Source organism: Aulostomus chinensis, chromosome 24 (assembly GCF_037954235.1).
Source record: "Aulostomus chinensis isolate RoL2024-O1b breed Wild chromosome 24, RoL_Achi_v1.0, whole genome shotgun sequence".
Lineage (NCBI taxonomy): Eukaryota > Metazoa > Chordata > Actinopteri > Syngnathiformes > Aulostomidae > Aulostomus > Aulostomus chinensis.
In genome coordinates, this window is record NC_141343.1 from 14580816 (window position 1) to 14607462 (window position 26647).

Here is a 26647-nt window from a genome sequence, read left to right on the forward strand (position 1 = left end):
CTCAGTGGCACATGCACCCTCGCTGCCAGATAATACACCCTCAGTGGCACATGCACCCTCACTGCCAGGTAATACACCCTCAGTGGCACATGCACCCTCGCTGCCAGATAATACACCCTCAGTGGCACATGCACCCTCGCTGCCAGATAATACACCCTCGGTGGCACATGCACCCTCGCTGCCAGATAATACACCCTCGGTGGCACATGCACCCTCGCTGCCAGATAATACACCCTCGGTGGCACATGCACCCTCGCTGCCAGATAATACACCCTCGGTGGCACATGCACCCTCGCTGCCAGATAATACATCCTCGGTGGCACATGCACCCTCGCTGCCAGATAATACACCCTCGGTGGCACATGCACCCTCGCTGCCAGATAATACACCCTCGGTGGCACATGCACCCTCGCTGCCAGATAATACACCCTCGGTGGCACATGCACCCTCGCTGCCAGGTAATACACCCTTGCTGGCACATGCACCCTCGCTGCCAGGTAATACACCCTCAGTGGCACATGCACCCTCGCTGCCAGGTAATACATCCTCAGTGGCACATGCACCCTCGCTGCCAGATAATACACCCTCAGTGGCACATGCACCCTCGCTGCCAGGTAATACACCCTTGCTGGCACATGCACCCTCGCTGCCAGGTAATACACCCTCAGTGGCACATGCACCCTCGCTGCCAGGTAATACACCCTCAGTGGCACATGCACCCTCGCTGCCAGATAATACACCCTCGGTGGCACATGCACCCTCGCTGCCAGATAATACACCCTCGGTGGCACATGCACCCTCGCTGCCAGGTAATACACCCTCAGTGGCACATGCACCCTCGCTGCCAGGTAATACACCCTCAGTGGCACATGCACCCTCGCTGCCAGGTAATACACCCTTGCTGGCACATGCACCCTCGCTGCCAGGTAATACACCCTCAGTGGCACATGCACCCTCGCTGCCAGATAATACATCCTCAGTGGCACATGCACCCTCGCTGCCAGATAATACACCCTCAGTGGCACATGCACCCTCGCTGCCAGGTAATACATCCTCAGTGGCACATGCACCCTCGCTGCCAGATAATACATCCTCGGTGGCACATGCACCCTCGCTGCCAGATAATACACCCTCGGTGGCACATGCACCCTCGCTGCCAGATAATACACCCTCGGTGGCACATGCACCCTCGCTGCCAGGTAATACACCCTCGGTGGCACATGCACCCTCGCTGCCAGATAATACACCCTCGGTGGCACATGCACCCTCGCTGCCAGGTAATACACCCTCAGTGGCACATGCACCCTCGCTGCCAGGTAATACACCCTTGCTGGCACATGCACCCTCGCTGCCAGGTAATACACCCTCAGTGGCACATGCACCCTCGCTGCCAGGTAATACACCCTCAGTGGCACAGTAAGAACTGGACTGAGATTCTAATGCCCCACCTTCACGCTGTGACTCATCTGCCCCAAAGTTGAATGGATTTGTCCTTGAGCCAGACTCCTCCCCTCCGTCAAGTTCGGTAGTATTTTTCATCTGAAAATACTTCACATGTTTTTCAAAGTGTGTAGAAGGTGTGATCATAGCCTCCATTTACTGCTAGCAAACCTCCAAGTACTCAGTGTCATTTTCACTCTTCACTGCGTTTGGTTTGTTCAGTCGCGCCCGTTAGTTCTCTTCTGTCAGTTCTCTTTGTTTTCATCGGCTGCTCAAACGTAGACGCTGGTAGTTGTACGCATCCTCATGCTAACGCAGCACAAGTGGCTGAAAGGTAAATCTTCACTGAGAAGTCTGAAGGTTCTGCACCTCCCAGGTCCTGCGAGGAAGACCAACGTCCAGCTACAGTCCAAGACCCCTGACCCCCTTAGAGGACCTGATGTCGTTGAGGCAAAGCTGGAAAAAGAAGGAGGTGCAACACGAGGGCAACGGAGGTAAAGCCATCAGCACCTTTAAGCACCTGAGCAGGATCGACTACCACAGGGAGCCTCAAGGCGGCGCCGCAGAGTCACTTTGACAAAAATTGACCACAAAGATGAAGTCAAATAGATGTCAGACAACACCTCCATGCAGGACTGAAATCATGCTGTAGCCATGTTGCCTTTCTGGTCAAAAATTGACAGAAATGTGTTTACAGAGCCCCTCTATAAACATCTATCTTCTTATCTACATCGTTTTATTTATATCCATATATTCACAACATGCCAGGTACACGTGATTTGATTTATCATTTATCATTGTTGCACTTTACTTTTTGAATCAAATTCAGCACCGAGGCCAGAGACACGAGCCATCATGGCTTCATATCACTCAGCACCACGGACAGAGGCAGACCTCAGCCCTCTGACTCTGGTTCTGTTGCTTTTGTCTGTTCGTTTTTTAATCAATGGCGCCACGTAGTGGTTGAAATAGAAAGAACAAGAAGGGGAGAAGCACAGTTCACGTTTCCTCCAAAATCTACAAGTTGTTGATCCGTCTCAAGTCTGGAACGGTCCAGCTGTGGTATAAAAATGTCAATGTTCTGGTTCTAAGTCGATTTTCTCTCCTGGAAGGGAGAAGAACCCCTCTATTGCTGAAGGTGGAACCAAGCATCTTTAGCTAAAATTTAAACAAAAATAAATCTATTTCTTTGCCTTCAGTCATAAAAATACACCGAACGTTTTGTCGTGTTTTTTTTTGGCGCCTCCTCGGCACGTTATGGGTGGTGGTCTCGGCTCTCACCGGTAATTTCCGGAGCGCCTCGTGTACGCATGCGCCTTTGGAACGGTTTGCTGCATCTCCCTGGTTTGTTTGAGACGACAGCTTCGTCAAGAGAGAGACTCGTAGGACTAGAGACAACGGACGTTGAGGTAATGACCCTTCAAAATAAAGTCCCGAAGACGTGGGGGTGGGGGCGGGTTCAACTCAGGTGTGTGTCAGCAAATTTTAACCAATAAACAATTAATGTATCAATGAAGACCGTAAGCTAGCGGTTAGCTGGCGTGGGTCAGTTATGAGACTGTGGACTCACATGTACGGTATTACTTTGATTCTAGATGGCCAACATGTTTATTTGTCTATTAATGTTGAGCTCTTTAGTGGTTTTGTTGAGTTTACTTAAAGTTTCAGGGGGGGGGGGTTCCGATTTTTGTCTTGTTGTTGCTTGAAATAAATGAGATCAGTTTAAAATTGGCGGAGTATTAAGAAGCTAGCTATATTTGTACCATTAAAAATTGTATGTGGTATAAATAGATCGCATTAAGAATCTCTACTCCCCAATTTGAGGTCTTTTGGTGGATTTATTTTGAAAGTACCACCGGAAACGCTTTAAATAACCGAGTTTGACGCTCGTCAGGGCGACGGACGCTGCCTTGGAAACGACATAAATCCAGTCCACGCAGCTGGGTAGCGAGCCCGGACCCAGATTTCCTCACATCAAAGGCTCTTCCTCCTCCTCATCCTCCTCCATCTCTCTCTCTCTCTCCATCCATCCATCCATCCATTCATCCTTCGCGAGCTGCTGCTGAAACATGGACGGTCTAGAATGAGCCTCGGAGCTGGAGGGGAGTAAGGAACCATTTCAGTTCAGACCGAGAGAAGGAGACGAAGACGGGAGAGGGATCGCGGCCAGGTAAATCTGACGGTTTTTTAATCCGCTTTTGCACGTGACACACACCTCATCTGCTCCTCCGGGGGGGGGGGGGGGGGGGGGGGGCGTTTGGTTTTTTTGCTCATCGTCCACTAACACAATGCAGCTGGTGGAGGAAGAGGAGCTGCATGGTTATTAATTAGACCCTCTTCCTCCCGCTTTACGCAGCCTCCATGTTTGTTTGTTTTTTGTGTTTTTTTTCCTGGTCAGGTGTCCCTCCTTTCCAAAATGTCACCGGCGGTTGGTTGCGTGTGTCACGGGATTTGGCAGGTAACATGCTTGCGGCTCTGCACCTGCCGTGTGCCTGGTGCCGGAGGCTCGTTCTGTGGGGGGGGGGGTTCAGGGTCCGAACACGCCTCGGCGCCTGTAGTACGGATCTATCGAGCAACAGTGGCCTCGCGCCTCCGCAGGGATTGACGTATTCGAATCGACTTGTATATATGGACGATATTCGATAGATTCGATTTTTGACAACGAATTTAGCCCCTCGTGCTGGTGTGTACCATTTTACAGAAACACGTAAGTATCCTGAATTTGAACATTTTAAAAAATTGTTTCTGATTAAGAAATATTTATTCAAAAGGCTCTTTTGACTCTGGGATAGTTTCCTTGTTGTTAGCAAACAAAAACTACAACAAATTTATCACCAAAAAAAAGCCTGATACCCGCGCCGATGTTAATGCACGTCGGCAAGTTTGTACATCGAGAACGCCTTCAGAAAGTTGGGTTTCTATGAATTAATACTGTCGTAATCTCATGTTCCTTGTTGTTTTTTTTAATTTTTTTGTTTTATTTTGGCTCTTCCTGATGCTGCAGTTGCTTGGTTACGGCGCTTATTTCCCTCCGCGGCTGCTGAATCGTCTGCATGTAACGAGTTGGCGTTAAACCTCCGGCACGTCAACATAAGAGGCCAAATGAAAAGTCTCATTGCCGAGACGACTCGTTCGGTTAAGAATGAACTGAATGTTGGTCGGAGGCACGTGACTGACCGGATATTGAAGTACTAGCAGTTGCTGTCGAGATGCAAGTTCACACGTGGATTTTTCTTAACCTACAAAAAGTTGAGCGCAACTTTATGTTAGAATCAGAACCTAAACTAAGCTAAAGTTGTAGTTTTTGTCATCCTAAAGGTCGGTTTCCCCGTGAATGTTTCTAAAACTGTAAAAACAGAGAGGATCAGCCAAGTGAGTGACTGTCAAATTTATATTTTTTTAATTGTCTCTCTATGGTGTAAACTAATAATCTGATTACTTACAATCTTTTTATTGGACTCTTCGTATTTTGACATGAAAAGTGTGGCAAGAAAAGTTTCTAGCTGAAGGTAATACTTCCCTGTGCATCTCACTCGTAAAAACGGCAAAACCAGCAACTATTCTGAGTGTGGCGGTGAGTTGTAGACTTCAGGCTGGCTGAGCTGAGATTAGGTAATAGTTTCCCTTTTGTGTGTCTGTGTGAAGCTGCTACACACTCCAGAGTTGTATTCATCAGAGACCGCGCGCAGACGAGCTCCAGATGATTCCTTACATAAGCAGGTTATCGAGGAAGGAGGGCGAAGACGTCTGAGCGCTAAACAAGCGTCAGAGCTCAAGTAGGGACACCGAACAACACGTGGATGAATAACGCAGTAGTTTTACTGCAGGGAGTACAGCAGAGAGAGTGGGGTTGTCGGCTGCTTGTGAAAAAGTCACAAAAGAAGGCTTTTTTTTTTTTTAAGGTGTAATTCCTCATCTTTTCCAATGGAATTTCCCACCAAAAATAACCTCATGCGCTGGTGGTCATTGGTACATTTTAATTTGAAAATGTGTCGCTTTTAAATTTCTACCTGCAGTACAACACGCTGGAGACAATGAATTGATTCATATGTGTGTATGTGTATATATATATATATATATATATATATATATATATATATATATATATATATATATATATAATATTCTCGATACTTCCTCTTGCAATACAAAAACGAGACGTAAATATCGATGTTCCCCCGTTGCCACGGTAGCAAGAGAAGCTAATGTGTCGAAGCTGTGATTAGAAGTCTGTTAATGTTACCCAGATACCAGGATGTATTATCTTGCAGTATATTGATTGTCACAGAATCGCTGTATCGTGGTATTGTGATAGTACCATGAGTTACGCTGATTTAAAAAAAAAAAAAAAAAAGAAAGAAAGAAACGTCGCACTGTCCCAGGGTAGTTATCTCGCTCTGCTTCTTCTATCTGTATGCTAAGCTAGGTTAATCTGATGCTAGCACCACAGGTAGCATTAAAAAAAGGGTGGAATCAATCTTTTCACTTATGGCAAGAAAGTGAATAAATCTGCTTTATTTCCCAAAATGTTCCTTTTAAATCATTACATGTTTACCTAAAAACATTGATAATGATGACATTTTTGTTAGCGGTGGCGAGGGAGACATCTTACGCTACCAAGAACACGACAAATACGGGAAATTAAGTGGGTTCTTGGAATTTCATTAACCATGACAATAGTTACACCAACCTGTCCTTGTGTCAGGGTGGGTGGTCTTTGTCCATCTAACACGGACCAGTGCCTTCAACTCCACCCAGCCAGAGACCAGTCAGACACACACACACACACACACACACACACACACACACAGACAGCCTGACTGAGGCCTGGGGCCGCCACTATACAAACATTGGCATCGCTTCCTCATGTCATAGAAAGGCATTTGCTCAGGGCCTCGTCTGTTTACGGGTACCGTGAACTCGGCACAAATGCTTCTCCCTCGTCCGTCACTCCAGACAAATAATAATACGTAGGAAATGATGTCACCTAATTTTAGAACTATTTTAGCTGGGCCTTACTCTACGCTTACATGCAGATTTTTCGTAAAACCCAACGATGGCGCAGTTGGTTTTCCCGTTACGGAAAGCGGGTTTGAGACTGTAAAAGAGAAGGAACTCGCCTGAAACTTTTCCCACAGTTTGATCGGAAAATCCGTGATTTAGCAACTAAGCTAGTTAGCATTAGCAAACTCAACTGAATAGACTTTCAAAATGATGTCTTTGCGCGGAACCTCAAAAGCACTCAATCTGCCCCTGGATATGGTTTTATTTTTTTCTTGATAGATGGGAAGAAATTGTAATAAATTGAGTATCAGTTAATGATGTGAAGGGGCGACTGTTTCTGAATATTTGAAAGGCGATAACTGGCTCTGGCTATTAGATCCATTGGATGATGTTGCTTTTACTGAATAAACAGTGAGGTCGAGCGTCAGTGAGGATGTTACCTTACTTCAAGTTTCTCCTTTTTAACTGAATTTCTGTCCTGCTACGAATCCGGCCAGGTTTGTGTTTGAAGTCGCTGTCAGTTTTGGCCTCTTGTAAACCAGACTCAGAGCTTTTACGCAGCAGGAAGTCGGAGGACAGCTCACGGTTATTCTACCCTCTCCAGCGTAGGATGTCCACTACATGAGTGAAGAGACAGGCGGAGGCCCACCTGATACACCCCCTCAGATGTCCTGGAGCCTTGCTTGAAGCTTTAACTCTTGTTTTACTGCGGAAATGTGATTAGGAGTACAGAGACGAGTAACACACCATCGTAGGTTCCTCAGGCTTGTGTTCTTTTGTCCATACACATTTACGTCTCCCTGAGGACCACGTTCTCTTCCTTCCTAAGCATTTCCAGGTGAGAGAAAGTGAGATTTGTCCCTGGTTTTCCACATGTTCCGTGCACTCCGTTGCTTGATTTAACTCTAGAGAGACAGCCAGGCTCTTCAGGGTGCACTTAGTCTGAGTGATGTGGCCACTTAGGGATCTGCTTCCAGGCTGTTCACAGTTTGAATAGCCATCTGACACATTCAATTGTCTGTCACGAGTCCTTCTGGAAGATGGTATAGTTACAAAAAATGGTCACAGCGAAGGCTGCTAAGTATAGCATTTGAAAAGTGTGCTAAAAGTGGGCATTTTTCTTATATAATACACGAGAATACAGTAAAAGTTATAGCCATGAGAGGAAAATACCAGGGCATTCTGGTAATTTGTCAGTCAGTTAGGGTCGCAAAAAGAATATTCAGAGTTGGAAACGTTCCACGCGAACAGGAAGACCACAGTTTGAAAATGATCTGTTTGTGACTAGGACATTGATTAGCATGCTTATTTGATAAGCTAGTCAGGAAAAAGCAGAAGAAACTATATGAATACATTATATGTTCACTTGTTGACTTTTATGCCAGTATTAAATCCAGTAATTCTTAGATTTACCTGACTGGATGTCATCCTGGGGGGTCAAATGCAGTCATGTAGCCTCGTTAGCTCAGTAGTAGCATTCAAGATGCTAATGTGTGCAAATAATGTGTACGGCGGAAGAGAGTAAATTACCTCTAAATGTCTAGTTAATTTCCATGATGAGTTGAAGACTCTTTAGCCAAAGATGAGGTAGAAATTCTGGAGATTTACCAGCAACATTCAGTCCTTTTGTAACCCACATCCAGGTGCGTAGAGCCACCAGACCTCTGCCAAACCCAACGTTAAAAAAAACCCCGCAAAGTTTCGCTATGAGAAACAAATCTGACACAACATTTTATGTGTTCCTTCTTGGCTCATGCTTCACCTCTCCACGAAGTTTGGTAAAATTTGCCTCCTAATTCTAGATTTTCCTTCATTTTATTTCACCGGTGAAGAGCGTCTCTAGTGATGTCACAGCGTACTGACCAACCCTCGGCTCACTTTAAATGTGTCGGCTTTGGTGCTTTATTCTCAGTGGGATGATGCAAAGTGCGGCAAGGCCAGTCTGTTGGCGGAGCAACGGCGTGGGTGTTGCACTGACAGTGATCGTGTGTGTGTGTGTGTGTGTGAATGCCTTCAGATATCTCCTAGTCAAAGCTGCTCTGTGAGATTAATCTGAAGACATTCAATCCCTCTCCATATCCGTGATATTGTCCTCGTCGCTTATTTCCGCTGTCAAACCTTCCCCACCCTCACCTGATGTCAACAGCCTTACTCAGCATTGACAAGTGGGATCGTTATGACTACAGTTGCTAGGGGCAATGTCTGGTTGTTTACACACAGTTGATGCTGGTGGTTTCATCAATGAAGCTATTGATCCGGCGTTGATGTGAAGCGTTTACTCTCTGGCTGCAGGCTTCAGTGGGTGTTCTTGTTTGCCACGTAGTCAGGACCAGAATATCTTAGGGGGGTTAAATTTTCATTGTCTGTGCCAATGATCGCTGTAGGTGACCTGACATCGTAGGAACGCCTCAGATTTGTCGTATTCAAATGAAACAGAAATGCCCACCTGGACGAATAGGTGTCTTGAAAAGATTTCAGAGGTCAAAGGTCAAGGTTAGGCTGACCTCATAAGTATGCAACAACTGTCCCTTTCTTGTGATATATAAGGAAAAAGTATTCAGATTTGATGGTCAAAGGTCAAGGTACCTTGTTCATGAAGTGTACAGTTATTTGTCAAGGCAGTAACTCGGGAACACCTTAAGAAAATGTCTTCAAATTTGGCACAAACATGCACTGAACTGAAAAGAGTGTCCAGGTGAAAGGTCGGCGTGACTGCAGCTGAAAACCAGTATTTCCCGTTAGGTTATCGACTGCGGTTTGATGAAAACAGACTATTTCAAGGCCTTGATTTGATCTCCTTAATTTCTTAACGTCATTTGAAGACACCCAAAGGGAAAATGCAGTGCATTCATTCATGAAACTGATAAAATCCCGAAACAGGGATACATGGAAGGGACAAAAATGTATGGTGAATGCGACCTGGTTTGAACCTGCGGTTGAGTAGCGCGAGGTGACCTCCACACAGTCAGCAGGGGTGATAGTACGAGGGCCAGGAGAGCGGAGGGAGAAGCGTCTCTCGCTGCTGCTAATCCAACAACTCCGATATCAGAGCAGTGTGTCCACTGCAGCAGAATTCAATTTGTGTGTGTGTGTGTGGGGGGGGGGACCAGTTTTTTTTTAGTTTCAGTTAAAGATTTTAATAATGCAGATGCGGAATTCCTAAACTAACCTCCAGTTAAATGCAAATGTTATAAATGCAAATATCCAAGCAGCAAAATAAAATGAAAATAAATATGGGGGTGATCTGTAACAGCATAAACAAAAGAAAAGGCCGCTGCCACTCAACTGACAGCTTAAACTTCCAAAAATGTGTACAAATTTTTAAAAAAAAACAACAACTTTAAAATGGAGGTACAGGACAAGAAGAGCCACTCTGTACTGAACTGTGGAAAATGTTCCCTGGAATGTGCATCATTGCTCTTTGGGACACAAGAAGTTCTCCATTGGACCGACTGGTGATTGAAAGTGAACGTGAGGGTATAGAATTGTATTTCCAAAGGTATTCACTGGTGTACTACTTTTGAAGTCATGTCACAGGGCATTTAACCATTTGAGAAATAGTCTGGAGGGCTGTGCTCGTACACACGGTTCTATGCCAGATTTTGCTTCATTATTGTACCACAGTACCGCCCGTTCTAAAAAAACCAAGTCTTCCTCTTGGTTTTCCATCAGTCGCGTGCCCTGTGGTTTGTTAGCGTCAAGATTATTTGTTGCCGCGTCTTCAGCAGCCATCAAGCTTCTGGAGCTTTTGACCTGATCCAGTTTCTGACCTGTTTGTCAGACTGTCGCGTTCCAACGTTCCAGTTCAGACCTGGAAGAAGGAAACTGGGACACGGTGGCACAACACATCACTGCGATAATCTGACTTGTCTCCCCTTGCCTTCATCCCAGTGCCCCTCACCAGTAGACCCAGTTTGCTGTTTTGTGTGTGTGTGTGTGTGTGTGTGAGAGAGAGAGAGCGCGAGCGAGCGAGAGAGAAAGTGTTAGGTCACATGGTTCTGCCGGATGACTTGTTGCAATCATGCTGAGGCCAACACATTTAATTGTGAAGGACGGGGTCGCAAAGGGGCACGAGGAGAGTTCTCACACACACACACACACACACGAATTGCATTCTTTCTGCAGCTGACCTGTTTACTGAGCAGAGAATACTGAAATTACTGGTTGCTGCTGTTTTGCGCAGCCGTCCAGTATCTTTACATGTATTTGAATGGCTTAAATAATTCAAACTAATAGCGGCTTGTTTATCCCCATTTGTAGTCAGACATGCCGAAGTATTTAAGCAGAACAGACACAAGGATTTCGCTGAGACAGCTAATCCTCCCCTCTTAATAAGTATTAGTGAGGACCACAGTCAAACCCCCCCAAAACGACAGGTCCTCCATCCTAAAGGCCCGAGCTAAGCGAGCAGCTCATGTCCTTGATTGGGTGAATATTGACATAGCGGACGCTCTAAGCTACGAGCAGCATTTTCTTTTAAATGCTTGAGGAATGCTGATTGACCTCAAGTCAATATATAACAAGGTACTAATACTACAGGTAAAATTGTATAATTCTAAACTAAAATGTACTTGGACCTGGTGGTAGAAATGCATTTTAATTTACTAGACCTTTTTTTTCCTTTTTAAGCTCACCGAATTAGCCTCTGAGCTAACTAGCATGGTTAAACTTAGTTCTCAAAGGAGGCCTGCACAGGGACTGTTGGGCACTCTTAGAATATCTCTATCTGCAGGGTAAGTTAGTGAATGATGTTGGGCCACTGAAGGGAACACGCGATGAACCAGGCCGGGCCTGTTCCTCAGCATGTTCCTGACAAACCAAAGCACCCAGGATGTTTGCTGCACCCGTGGTTATATAAATCCCTATGGGCTTTACAATACACCACCTTCAGCGCACTCGTGGGCGCATATATGTGCCTCAACAAAGGAAACCAGCTGATCATCAATTAGGCCCAGTACATGTGTGCGTCTACACTACCGAAAGGAATGTGACCCAGACCTGGTCTGAATGTGGTTTCAGTGATTTCAGGATGCATGGGGTGTGTTCACGTCTGGTACGATCGGCTCTCTCAAGGCGTATCCTGATGGCCGGCGTGCACGGGGCCATAGTCTTGAGTACTCGTCGAGTATTCTGGACACACAGGAGAGAAGTGACTGAGAACCCTCAGAGAACATCATCTCCCAGTGTGAACACCCTCCCTGTCCTGCTCACATCACTTCATTATCCAGCCAGAAAATACTTCCACAGAAACCCTGACAACGCCATACAGCCTGCTGCTGCTTTGCTAAAAAAAGAGAGAGACATGGAGGGGAGTGAGAGCGAGGCAAACATAAAATCTCCTCTCTGCCCTATTTTGCATAATTTGTTTTTAGGGAGGTTTAAGGGGGGGAAGTGGCATCATAATTGTGATCATTTTGTACAAAGGCTCCAAACCCAAGAGTATCAGCAAATACAGACATCAAAGAGGAGCAAGGGAGGAGGGGTGAGGGAGATGGGATGGAGGAGAAAGGAGGCTCGAAGATGGCGAGTGTGTGTGTGTGTGGTGGGAGGGGGGGGGGCCACCGGGGTTAAAAAAAACTGGAATTCAAATGACTCCCCTTCAGTCTAAGCAACAAACAAAAGCTCCAGTTCTGATGACATCAAACGTTACGTGGCTGTTTTTTTAAGTGACGGCCGAGAGCTCGTCTTTCTGTTGTTCACTCTCTGGTCTCTTCTGCGGTCGCTGATGCTTTCGGTAGCTGACATTTGGCGTACGACCAGCCGGAGCTTCTCAGGGCCGCGGAGCTAAACCAGACTAATCCTGCCTCCCAACTGAACATTAGCTCGGTTTCACTGTGCTGGCTCTGTTTTTCTGCTCTCGCTGTCAGTCCGGCCCGGATTCATAATCCAACCTTCAGACATTTCAGTCTGGAAGTGGTAGGCTGACTGGAGCTGCGCCGCCAGCGTGGATAACAATGAATTAGCGTCAATCCAGAAACATTTTCAATAGCAGAAATTGGTTTGAGGCACCAGGTAGGAACGCGACAATATGCTCATTTTGGGCATTCACATCGCACCTTTTTTGAGAAATTGAAATTGAAAGTGCTTTACAAATGATTGCCAGAAGAAATTCAAATAAGCAAAACGTATTTTTTATAGGCTTAGAGGCTACTGCACACCAAACAATACACGAATCAAAGACAACAATTTCAATAAAAGATGAAAATATAGAAATGACAGCGTGAAAATAAAACAAGTCATTTTTCATTTTTGACTGTCATTTAAATAAATAATTTATTATAAAGCTTTTTAAATTGGTCGTGAGAAAAATGATTGAGTGTTTATAATAAAACCATAAATTAAGTTTTATTATATAAATAATAAAACTATGATGCTGAGTCGCTAGCTTACAAAGATCACTTCCCGTGGAGTTAGTTTCCTCCATTATTATTATTATTGTTGTTGTTTTTATTATTATTGTTGTCGCTTTCTGTACGGAAAGCAAGTTTGTAGCTTTGTTTGTAGCTAAGCTAATGCCACTTTTCTATGTAAATCACACAAACCTAAAAGTTACATTTGTAACTATAAAACCAACTAAATTTCTGCACTTTTTTTTTCTTAATTGTAACAAGTGAGCTAATCAAGCTAATTACAATGAAAACAACACTGTTATTGGTCAGCTTTTATGCAAACTAATACCTCTAATCTAAATCTACATGTACATCTTGCTCTTTTAGCAGCTGACCTACTAACCCTGCTAATTACACCTTCTTCTTCTGGCATTATTGTTTTGTTTTTTTTCACACGAGCTGCACTGCTTGTGCTAATTAGCATCATTGTGTTAGGTTGCAAATGAGAGATGCGGTGAGGTATCCTCAAAAAATTTACAAACACTTGTCACATATGTCATCTTTTCCTGTAAATGAATTATCACATTGATTCAAGTGCTAGAAATTGTGTGTTTGGTGCAGAAGTGTAGGCCTGTATGAGCTCGTTTGCAAAGCTAGTCCATGTCCCGTGGAGGCTCTATCCGCCCTGTTGATGTGCGAAGGCTGATGAAAAGGAAGTGCTCTCTCTTAACCCTTATTGTGGTGATTGGATCGGGCGAAAAGATACCAAACTCGTTGTAAGTTGATAGACACTGCATTACCTCTTCTTCTTTCTTTTTTTTTTGGCTCTGTCATTGTGGTACAGACTACATTTTTCAATACTTGACCAGTACCTCCTGTTGTGAGTAAGAATATTTGTTAGGTTTATGTTCAGCCGGCACGGTTCCTCTGAGGCTGTGTCATATGAACGTGGCCTCAAATCAAGTTTGTATTCGTAAAGTAAGTTTGAGGTTTTCACTTAGAAGCATCGGTGCAGACTCGTTGTTTCAGGGGCTAAGCTAGCTCTGGCCTCAGCTGCCATCCTGAATAGCTCCCGTCTTATGCTCTGGAACCTGTAACTTCCTCCTGGAGCTGAAGGATTATATAATATATGATTGCATAGAGTTTGTCACATTAAAGTCCTGCTCATTTATGATGAAAAACGTATCGCACTAGCTCGCTGTCACAGTTGATGCAGCGGAACATCCCTCGATCTCTCATGCGGTAAATAGTGTCTAATTACATCATCATTAGGATCGTCACTCCCATCAGTTACTGAAATTACATGTGATTATTCAGGTTCTTCCCACATAACTGGGAGGAAGGGGGCGGGGTCGCTAACCTTTTCCATAACAGACTGACTTAGCTTGTTGCAGCGCCATAGGAGGGGTGTGTGTGTGTGTGTGTGTGTGTGTGTGTGTGTGTGTGTAAGGCGCTGGGCGAGCAGACGGAGCAGTAATGGCATTAGCTGATGTTTCCCTGACCGCCAGCAGGGATGCTGAGTTTGGTTAAGACAGTAATTAATACCCCTTTTTTAATCCCTCGCTCTCTCTCTCTCTCTCGCTCTCTCTCCCCCCCACACACACACACTTCAAGACAATTGTGAGAAGTCAGGAATAAGTCACCCCCTGCTTGTGTATATACAGAGTTAATGGAGTATACTCGTGGCCCCCTGGAGAGTTTGTTTAGGTGCAACTAGACTGGGAGGAATGGTTGGACCAACACTTGGCACCTCCTGTGGGATGAAGTTTTATACTCTCAGGAAGAGGGCTGAGTGCCAAACTCAGTACTTTTAAGGGTGCCGAACGAAGTAGCACTTTGCGGAAAATGAGACGGTATCAAATTACGCATCAGTGATTTCCAGAGAATGAGGAGAAAGAGTGAAACTTTCTGATTTGTATCGCAACACAGCGCGAGAGCGCGGTTACAACGTGCTTTTTCAATCGTATGCCGACACTTTTCAAAAACTGATGGAGACAAATGCTGTTGTAATATTTGTGCTGCAACCTTGCAAGGCGATATATCCGACTTGGGGAAGCACCTGGTTAGACAAAAGGTGTAGCCAACGCCTGCGTGACTTCCCTAAAAGCTAGCCTCAAAGCTAACGTCTCCTGCAGCTTTGGTTAGGTGTTGAAAAGCAGAAATTGGTTTTGTGTACAAAGTAGAGAGGTGACAGTTTGGCAGCTACCAACTTTTGGCACCAAATGTACCAAAGAGTCAATTTTTTTATTCATATTTCACCTTTGAAACAAATAGAAATTGAATGTGCTTCACACGCATTTGAACAAATGACAAGTAAAATAATAGACGAGTGGTCAGAGAAGTGTAGGTAGGACATGAACCCAGCAAAGCAAACCTTTGACTTTGAATGGCAAGAAAAATAAAACATGCAGTTAATGTGGTTGAATATAGCATCAATTCATAAATGATTATGTATGTTTAGCATGACCGTAAAGAATAAGGATAGAAATAATTATCTCCTTTAATGTAAGCATCATAAAATCATTAAAATTATGGGTTTTTTTTTTAATGTGAATAAGAACCTCCCTAAAATAGGCAAGTAATCAGGAACCTTCTCTTCATCTGTCTTCTCAGACATGTGCGTACAAAAATTCCTCCCAGTAATGTTAGCTAGCAGTGCTAGTAGCTTGGAGCTAGCGTCACGAAGGGTTCCTATTGGTCCAAATGTGAGTAGTAAACTCACCCTGTGGTGGTGCGAAAGCCTCTGAACTACTTTTCTTTGTTTTGCTGTTTAAAAAAAAAAAATTCCCCCTAAGGTTGGCAGCACAGTTGTTCCATCCCGAGCGGCCCCATGAAGAACTTCTGGTATTGTTGATTTATACTGTTTGGAAAAATATAGATATGGCTGTCTTCATCAGTGTGTGACGAAGACGCAGCAAGAACGGCGCTGTGACCTGGGGCGGGTGTCTGATGTGGTCGTTCACACGGCTGCACTCTTCCTAGATCCCTTTGAATCTTTGATCTGGAAGCGTTTATTATCCCTAAACACGCGCCCTGAACTGCAGGTGTCAGATCCTCTTCCTCTACTTTAAAGTTATCCCTCCTTCCTCTCCGTCCCTCTCTTTCTTACTATTTTCGGAGTTGTACTGAGTGCCGCTTTTGAGCAGTGGAGCCGATTCCTCAGCACGTTGCCATGACAACTTTCCCACAGCTCCATGACATACTTTACTTTTTCTTTTTTTTATTGCTCCTCTCCTCCCCCTTCTCTTCTTGTTAATGCCTCCCTTCCCTTGGTGTCCTCTGGCCCTCCAAAAAGTCCTAGGTTTTGTCATTTGACGTGTGAAAATGACACGCAAAGGTACTTAAGAGCAAACCATATACCTGCCAGCAGGGGTCTCTCAGTCCAAACAATAGCAAAAGATGTACTTTAAATGTTCAGAGGTAGTGTGGGATTGTGGGAGCTGTAGTCCTAATAGGAAATTGTGTTCTTGGACAAGGTAGTTTTGTAGTTTTAGGGACTTCATCGGCAACTGCTTGCTGTGTTTCCAGGGTCAGCTAATGTAGCATACAGTGTGAGCTGTAACGCGCACTGTGACCGAAGGATGAAGAGTTTTTGGTGGTCAGAGGTCACAGTGGCTGGCGCGTGTATTCAACATCTGTCCCATTCAGTCAGTGCCATATCTCAGGACGTCCCTGTGGAAAAGTCTTCAGATTTGGCACGGAGGGCCTCTGGGATTCAAGGATACATTTTGGTAGGGGTTAAGGAGACTGTGACCTCTTATATACATGAAATGGGAACTCCTTGAGGAAGTGAAGGCTACCTCAGGAATGCTGGGATTACATTCCTTCAAATTGGGCTCAAATCTCCACTGGGAATCGAGGATGAACTGTAACGGTTTTGGTCAGAGTTACTCTGACAAGCACACACCACAGAACCACGGTACCTCCAGTTCTGATGTTCCCAGACGTTCCCCCTGGAACCACTACCTATACCAGAGTGAAGCTTTGTGTTGGTTTCTGCTGGGCTTTTTTGGTTGTTTGTTTATTCATCACAGCTCTCAGGATCCACTCAGGATTTCTGGATTCAAAAGACTTGAAATTATTATTTTAATAATCTGTTAACTCCAAGAATGCAGCATGAAACGTTTGCCCTTTTCAGTCTGTAGGAATCAGGAGTGTAGCACACCAGGCTGACGATGACCTGAATGCACTTGGGTGAGGACAACGAGTGGCTTTAGGGCACATAGGGTGTGTGTGTGTGTGTGTGTGTGTGTGTGTGTAATACACAGGGAGGATCCACATCATTCCATGCATGCAAACCTACATCCCAAAACCAGACGAAATGGCCTTGACATGTAGTCCACACCAGCATCCACACTGATATCTGAGTCTCTCTCACTCACACTCTCTCTCACACACACACACACACACACACACACGGGAATACCAACTCACTGTTGCACACCAGGGACTTGTTGGAAAAGATATTTCCCCCTTAACTACTTTATTAATGAGAGGAAAGAGTGTAAACACAAGCAGAAAAGGTGAACGAAAGGTAAGGAGGGTTGCGATGGATGAGACAAATACGAGATGAAGAGCAGCGATTGATGACTGATGAAGACGAGTGTGTGAGGATGGATTATTAAAGAGTTGCGGTGTTCGATTATTTACAGCAGCTGGAGGAGGGGAAGGTCAATATTAGCTCACACACATTGAGGGAAGCTCGATCACACACTCAGAACGAGACCTGAGCTGCTTCCTTAATTGAATGTCAGAAGCTATTAACGAGAGGGGGACGGGGGGGACGGGGGGGGGGCGTAAAGAGGGCAAACTTGTCTCACTTTATTCAAGCTGGCACGTGTGGATCAGTCCATATGAACCAAATGAAGGACGTACCAACACGCCTTGCCGGTGTTCATGGAAAATGGCTTTTTTTAACCCCCTTGTAGCTCAGATCCTGCTCATGTGGTTCACCTCCTCAACAAAATACACCCCCAAAAAATGAAGACACACTATTTAAATAAAATTATACCAGTTTTTTTCTTAATGTAAGACTAAAAATGATGCATGTTTATGGAAGCGTTCGCTAACCAATATTGTCCTGATGTCCACCCGTCAGTCTAGCGGCACGTGAACGCCAGCGCTGCAACAGTTAATCCAGTCGTCGCTCGGAAGACACGGTCGCCGATAATCCATTAATTATTTGTTGCCATTTGCGTCAGTTGTTTGCTGTTTTTGTTTCATGAATGTATGACAGAAGGTTTATGGCAGTTGAGCCCTTTTGTTTAACTTTCTCGACTTGCAGACTTAACAAATCATCAGTTAATCCATAAAGCAATTGGCACAACAATTAATGATGAGAGTTAACCCCTTGGCATACGCGCTGAGCTATGTATGTTAGCTAGCTAGAAAAAAAAATAGTAGAACAATTGGCGGTGTTTGCTTGCGTTGTTTTGTGTTTCCAAAAATACCGTTGTTACAGGTCCGCCGGCTCCGTGTCTCCGATGTTACGTCCATCAGATACGTCCCAGTGTTATGCCTGTTGTGTCACGTTTCACTCTGAAATACAGCTCGATGCAGCAGGTGGACACGTTCAAAAAGCCGTTTCAGTCGGACTTGTTTTGGTAGAGTACGTAGTTGTGTTGGGACCCTTTTGTGTCTTTTTTTTTTGCAATCAAGTCCCAGGCACATGGTGGTTTTTTTTGTTTTTTTTTCCTAAGGAATTGACTGGAATCAGTGTGCCATTTGTTGGGGGACTTCCTGTCGAGCTCGGTCGGCTCCATGCAGATTGACGAGTTATGAATCAAAAATGGACTCCGGCAGAGACGCCTCTGGGATGCACCAGAATCTCACGGTTGTAACGCAACGCAGCTGTGTCTGGTGGAATGTAAGGGTCAGGGCTGGCGTAGCGGGGACCAGCTTGCCTTTTATTTTGTACCTGCTGCCGTTGGTCCTTTTTGATTGGTGTGATGATTAAAACCAGACAAATTTCCCCTCGTAGAGGAGATGTGTCTTTGCCCAAAGAACTCCTTTCATTCTTGGGGGTGGATCTCTTTACAGCACTTGTTTGCCATGGACCCTGGACCACTGGCTCCAGTTACACTTGTAACTGAGATTCTTTCTCCAACACAAATTTTGGTAGTGAAACATGTCTTTCTTTGCCTCCACTGTCAGTACTTTATTCCTACTGTGCCGTACGTATTGCCACTGACCAAACCTGTGAGAAAGGCATGTTTCCAGGGCTCTGACCTGGGATCACACTCTCATACACTCACACCTCTTTCAGGTGCACCATTCCGCACACACACCAGCACACTTTGATTTCGAAGCGCACACCAACATGAGTGGCGTACACAATCTCGTTGGCATAAACGCACGCCTTCTCACACACACACTGGTGCAAACTCACGGCCCAGAAAAAACAAGCGCGCCCCACATAGAGAGTGCAGAGCTGAGCGGTGTCCTCTCACGTGGATCTGTTGTTGCCTCGCGCTTCTGTCCAGCTTGTCTCATTTCTGTTGTGGGTAAAATCAAATTACAATGTACAACAACAACAAATTGTACCGTTAAAAAAATGGAAAACTCCCCAAATTTCTAACTTAAACTCATTTTTCTGCCTTGAAGTTGCTGTCTTCCATCAAACTTTTTCCAAGTTGCTCATTTATTTCAGTTGTTACGAATAACCTCTTTTTTTTTCAAAACCTACTTAATTCACCCTTGGTTTGTTATCAGGGTTTTCTTATTCAGTCTGTGTACGAAAGCCTAGAAAAAAGTAATGCAGTCTGATTTTATATGACCTAGTAATCATTAGCCAGCAAGGCCCTTTTTAGCCTCTGTGCTAAATCTGACACAAGTCTGTCACAAGGTGGCAGTGTTTTTTTGTTTTCAATCGACACCAAGACAGAGAGTCTGATCTGGATGAAACTTTGCAGGTTCAGGGCCCTCATCATTGAAAGTATTTTGATGGTACAAAAACTGCATGTTATTAAGGCTCTATGTGGGCCTGCAGGTCCCAGTTCCATCGGGCGCTGGGTTCAACAAGGCTTGGACCTTCTCACATACCTGTTTGGAGGTCTACATATTTATTTGTACATGTACCCAAAGCATGGTCATTGTTTTTTGTGGCTAATCACAGCGTTATTACAAATAAAATATTGCATTTTCCACTGAGAGGTGAAGGAAGGTTCCACCTGAGGTTCACGTTTTAGAGGTGTGCCCATCATTTCTGTTGCTGGACATTTGTAGGAAAAACTGTACAGCTTTTCGTTGGATAGATGAAGGTTTCAGAGAATATTTTGTACTCACTTTCTAACTTTGTCACTGGGTGGATGATACACAGTAAAGTATCTGAGAAGGAGATATCCTTCACTTTCTTCTGGCCTGGCTCGCCTTGCTGGTCCAGATCTTCCCCTGTGGCGCGTCTACTTTCACACTGACAGTCTTTCCTCCCACTTTGTTCTCTCCTGCTGTCTTTCATTGACTGTGACCTCATTTACCCTCTTTTTCTTCTACTCTTTCATCCTTGTCTTTTGCCCCTTTTCTTTCTCCCTACCCTCCGCCTCTCTTTTCCTCCCCTGTGGTTTCTGGCAACATTTGCAGCTCATTAACACCATTTAGAAAATTCTTTCTGCCTCATTTGGCTCTTGGCTCATCGCAGCCACGCTGACATTAAGCAGAGCGATGAGCGACTGCACCCCACAGCGGACATGACGCCTCCCGACTCCATCAGGCCTTACAGCTGTGCACCAACTTGCACCAACTGCAATGCTATTAATGTACTTACTTTCTTTTAACTTCAGGGGATTTAAATCAACAGCATGTTTGCTAATGTCTGATTGACGGAGTTAGCGATGGTTTCTCACAAGAAACCAACATTTTCAAGAAGGATGTTCCGTTATGTAATGCCCCGTCCCCATTGTGTCCTCAGGTATAAACCAGAATGCCTTTGGTGAAGAGGAACATCGAGCCCAGGCACTTGTGCCGTGGGGCGCTGCCAGATGGGGTGACCAGTGAGCTGGAGTGCGTCACCAACAGCACGCTGGCAGCCATCATCAAACAGCTGGGCGGCCTCAGTGAGTACAGCTCAACGACGGATGGCGTTCATGCCTTAGAAACTTATTTTATGTTGCATTTGATGAATCTGCAGACGTTGTGGTTCAACATGGTGGATTTTAGCTCTTAAACTTTGCAAAGAGTTTCTCCTCATCTGTCTGGAAATGTGTGGCTTTCACGCTAGCACCCGCCATCCTCCACACTTCTGATTTTTTTTACTCGGATCTGATTTTTTTTTTTTTTTTGGGTGCCCTTTCACGTTTATTTTACAAAAGCGACCTATGTCTGACTGCAGTGTGAGCCGCTCATGGTCCTGAAGAGAGACGCGTGCATAGAAGATCAACATGGCGTCACACGAAGCGCTGAGTGTATGGAAGTAAACAGGGACCTGGAGCCAACAGATGTGAACTGTCACAATTCCATTTTTAAGTATAGTGAAAGTGTTGCGCCCTGTGACAATTTGCGGTTAGGTCTTTGAAGCATGTATCAGGTTGGCCCCCCGTGTGAGGGACCTTGGAGATGGGTGAAGCACTTGTGTGGGATTGGAAAAGGATGCGCGAGGGACGCTTCTCAAGGTGGGGCGTGGTGTGACGGAGCACCATCAACACGGTTGAATATGCGTTCTTAAGTGAGCAAGTTTGGTCCCCCGTAGACCAGCACGACACTGCACTGCATTCTAACATTCTTTAAATGTAAGTATACTACAAGAATACATGAAAAGATTCTGTATTTGGCATCAGCTGCACAACAATGAAGCATTTCTGCAACATCGCTCCAATTTGCCACTATCACATCCTGATGAGTTCATATTTTGAGTGCAGTTACTCCAAAAGCTATGAAAGCACTCAGCGACGTCTACTTGTGAAGTTATTGCCAGACGTGTGAACAGGACCGCGTCTCCGATGTCTCTGATCAGATGGATTGTGTTTGCTGAGAGGAAACGGCAAGTGCAGCTGTCACGGCGTGTACAGCAAGAAAGTAAGACGCAGTACTGCACAAAAAACATGATCCGATAAGTCAATTCGCAGCACTTCTGCTTCTTAATGTGTCATATCATGTCGACATGAAGTGTTTCTTTGAGACTCCGGTTTGAGATGATGCGGTGGAAAAGTGAGGGCTTTTAAAAAGTGATCACCGGTCAGGAGCTAAATTAAATTCACTGTCAGCTCAGTGTGAAAGCTCTGCCTCTGCTCCATCTGTCAGGTTGTGGGCTGAGAGGCAGCAGGAGATGGAGAGATGCTTTATAGAGGCCGTTAGCGTAGCGCTACTTCTCTCTCGCCATCTGACTCACAAAAACAAATCTTTTTGCAGACTGTAGGGTTCTCTGTGGTGGAGGGGGTCCAGTTTGGTGGCGGGAGGATGTCGTCTCTGCTTTTTGTGGATAACGTGGTCCTCTTAGCTGCATCAAGCCACGACTTCCAGCTCTTGCTGGGACAGTTCGCAGCCGAATGTGAAGCGGCAGGGATGAGAATCAGCACCCCCCCAAGTCTGAGGCCACAGTCCTCAGCCAGAAAAGGGTGGCCCGCCCACCCCAGGTCAGGGGGGAGGTCCTACCTCAGGTGGAGGACTTTAAGTATCTTGGGGTCTTGTTCACAAGTGAGGGTAGGAGCAGGAGACTGACGGGCGGATTGGGGCGGCATCCGCAGTGATGGGGGTGCTAAACCAGTCCGTTGTGGTGAAGAGGGAGCTTAGCCAAAAGGCAAGGCTCTCGATTTACCTGTCAATCTACGTTCCAACCCTCACCTGTGGTCATGAGCTCTGGGTAATGACCGAAAGAACAAGGTCGCGAATACAAGCAGCCAAAATGTGTTCCTCCTCAGGGAGGCTGGGCTCTCCCTTAGAGACAGGGTCAGTCATTCAGGAGGGACTCAGAGTAGAGCTGCTGCTCCTCCATGTAGAGGAGTCACTTGAGGTGGTTCAGGCATCTGGTGAGGAAGTCTCCTGGACGCCTCCCTCGGGAGGTCTTCCAGACGTGTCCGACTGGGAGGAGGCTGACCCGGGACATGCTGGAGGGATTATATCTCTCGGCCGGCCTGGGAACGCCTTGGGATTCCCCCAGAAGAGCTGGTGGAAGTGGCTGGGGTGAGGACAGTCTGGGCTTTCTTGCTGAGGCTGCTGCCCCCATGACCCGGACCAACCAGATAAAGCGGTACACGACGACAACGATGACAGCGACAATTTGGCTAAGAACTGAATGCGAGTTAGCTTATCAGATTGAATGGTAGTGGATGGGAACTGTTGGCATACCTCTGCCACATCACATAATTTCAGTCATTTCATAGACCAGGTACTGGATGTTGGTGAAGAGGTTTGGGTTTGTTAGTGGAAGTTTTGTGTTGCTGAATCAAATCACTGCACCCAGTGAAGAAAGTAGTTCTGACTCTGTAATTTTAAATTCGGATACAATGTCCCATAAATTTGAATTGTTTCTTAGTGAACATGAACATTAACCCTTCTTATATCAATGCAGACAAATACCGTTTGGGAGAAAAGGGTATTTGCGGACTTTCTGCAGAGGTATGCTAACACTTCCTATTCACTACCATTCACTGGGCAAAGCTGACTAGCCTGGGTATCAACTCCCTATTATAGCACAGAGGAGAGATGGGGCTTCTTGTTTGACTCCCAAAAACTTGGTGTGTCCCTTCAAACCCATCTAACGAGGTGCCATGCGCATGTGGTTAAACGTTGATTTTTGTGTCAGTGGATGAAGTCAAAGTTCGCGTAGGTGTCCAGGAAACGCGTGTAAATCTGTGTAAATACCCAACAGGTCAACTTGAATGTGTGCGTTCCTGTCCAGGTCGTCATGCGGAAGACATTTTTGGAGAATTGTTCAACGAAGCCAACAGCTTCTACCTGAGGATGAGCAGCCTGCAAGAGAGAGTTGACCAGCTGGCGGTGAAAGTTACCCAGCTCGACTCCACGGTGGAGGAAGGTGTGTCTGTTGTATTTCATTGTCTCCAGTACTTGAGAATAAAATGCATTTTTTTTCATATGTGCAATATCCATGCTATGAGTCAGAGGGACTCCAGATCAGCACCAGAAGTGAGGACTAGAACAAAAGTATGGGACACACCTTAATTTGGTCGGTCTTTCATTGCCTCCTACAGTTGTGCTTAGGTGTGAGTCTGTGTGTTTTCCTCTTTTTGTGTGTGTTTGTCTCTGGATCATGGCGTATTGTTGGGATTTGAGAGAGGGAATGCATGTTTTTTTGTGCATATATGCATTTTTTCCATGTTTGGCTTGTGGCATTGTGTGTGTGTGTGTGTGTGTGTGTGTGTGTTGAATTCTGCCTGTGTGTCTCAGTGCTCTCCCCTCAAACTAGCCTGCAGCATTTTAATGGCGATGCTGATGATTTATTGATAGGACAGCTCTGCGGCTGTTGTATTACTGTGTGTTTGTGTTTGTGTGTGTGGGTGTGTGTATGGCCGTGTGAGCGCATACTTTCAGAACCTGTTTTTATTTGTCGGATGTTTGTCGTCTTTGTGCTGACGTAGGTCCTCATCCTCACAGGCATGTGTGTCAACTTATGAAGGCTCGCTGACCATCTGAGAGAAAACACACTTGTTCTAAACACACTTGTTCTAAACACACTTGTTCTAAACACACTCGTTCTAAACACACTCGTTCTAAACACACTCGTTCTAAACACACTCGTTCTAAACACACTAATTTCTGAAAGGCTGTCCCACTCTGCGTATGGTTGTGAGTCAGAATCACTCCATCTCTAACTCTGAATCAACTCCTGTCAATACTCTTAATGCAGTAATAGAAAGCCCTTCACATCAGCACATCATCTTTCTTTCTTTCTTTCCTTCTTTCTTTTTCTTCCATTTCTATAAATTAGCATTGTTAAAGCACCTGAAGCTCTAATTTCAGCCATTTGACTGAAAAACCCACTGACTAGAAGGGAAAGAGAAAACCGGAGATTCAACATTTTGTTCTGTTGCAAAAAAAATACGTCAGTAAGTACCACTCTTGTGAATTTCAAAGCTCTTTATGTGTCTTGAGAAGTTCAGTTGCTCACAAGTGTCAAAAACATCATTGAATCAGAAGCACAAATGAAGTTGTGACATTGAAGTATGTAGCATAACGTTAGCTTAGCAAACAAGTGGATATCCTCTTCAAAAATCATGACAGTGGTGTTGATTAGTGGAGATTATCTTGTGAAACAAAATCTGCCAACAGTTGGCCACAGAGTTTATTTTCATGATTCAAAATCCAAAATAACATTCAGGTTAGCAACAAAAGCTAATGCTTTCATTATTACCACTTCTCTATTTGACAAAAACCCTCACGCTCATCTGGCTTCTGTCCTCAGTTTAGTGTTCCTCATATTTGTAGTCTATGAGCTGCACACACAGCGCTGCAAAGATATGCTAACGATGCATGCTAAGTAGCTGCTAGCCGCCTTGGGGGTCTTTGAGACTGAGCTCAGCCCTAAAATAAGTGTATTTTTTTAAACACAGGTACATACAAAAGCAGCTCACACAGAACCTGCGACACTGAGAGGGTACAAAGAGATGATGTAATACACATAAAGACAAACTAAAACAGGAAATTAGTGAGTACCTACATATGTATGCTAAATGTTTGTAGAGAGTGGTATATTGTACTTCTAATTTTCTCCCTCCTCGTTTCTTTTGCCCGGCCTCTTTTGTCTTTCCATTGTTTCTCCCTTCTTCCCCTCATATTTCTTTTTTTCTCTCATTTCCTCGTCTTTCCCGCCACTGTTTTACGCCCTCCTTTCTGATATTGCCGAGTCATTCTGCAGCAAAACTCGGAGCTTCAGAAGGAGCAGCAGGGATGAAAAGGAAAAGCTCAGCAGTCCTCTGTCTTATCCCTCTCCACCACCTCATCTCTCCCTCCACTTTCATCTTCACTCCACTCTCTCCTCTCTCGACGCCTACATCATCGCGCTCTTTCTCTCATTTCCCACCAAACATCCTATCTGTTACCTCAATCGTTCCTCTATCCTCATACAGTTGTTTGTCTCCTCACTTTTTTTTTTTATTAACCTTCGTCCATCATTTTTGGTCATGAAATAAAAACCAGAAGGACTAGCATGAATGTTTCATGACATACAGAAAAAAGTATTTAATGGAAAACATCTATGAACAAGCAGGAGTTAGTTGAAGGAATTTAAATTAAAAAAAAAATCTATACATAACCTCAACAATCAAACACTTGTATAAAGCACAAACGTAATGCTATATTTTTTAAAAGGAGTTAGACACGTATTTATTGCTACTCCTTTTTCAAATACTCATCATGAGCTCATATAAACCAAGTTATAGACAGTATTTTATACACTATGCAACTGTAATAAACTGTTTGCACTTGCAGTCTTTGTAGCTACATACATTTTCAGGGGGAAGATAAACATTTTGAGACATGAGACAATAGTGAAAGTATAACATGAACCATTTAAATTACAAAAAGACGCAAGATACCAGCGGGCCAAGCGGTGTTAGCATGCTAACACTAACTTTGAGGACTGAGGACTTTCCCTTTTCATATGCGTCTTTTCTTTTTGGTTCTTATGCATAAGAACCCGCCGGTACCAGTCAGCTGCTTCTGGAGGCCCAAAGACCAGCCATGCCCTGTAGGCCTCCTTCTTCAGCCTGACTGATCCCCTCACCTCTGGTGTCCACCAATGGGTTCACCCACCGCGACCGGCCCTAGCAGCTTTGCGGCCGCAGCTCTCAACAATGGCAGAGTGGAACAGGGTCCACTCAGACTCAGCGTCCCCCACTACCCCCTGATCGGGTCAAAGCTCTGCCAGAGATGGAAGTTGAAGATCATCCTGAAAGGTTCTTCCGCCAGGCGTTCCCAGCAAACCC

The 26647-nt window shown here is 45.0% G+C and overlaps 1 protein-coding gene across 4 annotated transcripts in view; it reads left to right on the top strand.

Moving 5' to 3' along the window:
* The first annotated feature begins 3330 nt into the window (after positions 1-3330).
* Positions 3331-26647, top strand: part of LOC147238817 (actin-binding protein WASF3) — a 38126-nt gene continuing 14809 nt past the window's right edge. For 3 of the 4 annotated variants that reach the window (XM_086197288.1, XM_086197290.1, XM_086197291.1), the window contains exons 1-3: positions 3331-3610; positions 20680-20824; positions 23605-23739. In XM_086197288.1, the coding sequence (XP_086053414.1) occupies positions 20692-20824; positions 23605-23739 (268 nt within the window). In that variant the 5' untranslated portion in view covers positions 3331-3610; positions 20680-20691. Of the gene's footprint in view, positions 3611-3744; positions 3899-20679; positions 20825-23604; positions 23740-26647 lie in introns of those variants that run through there. The other variant, XM_086197289.1, reaches the window with a different exon arrangement.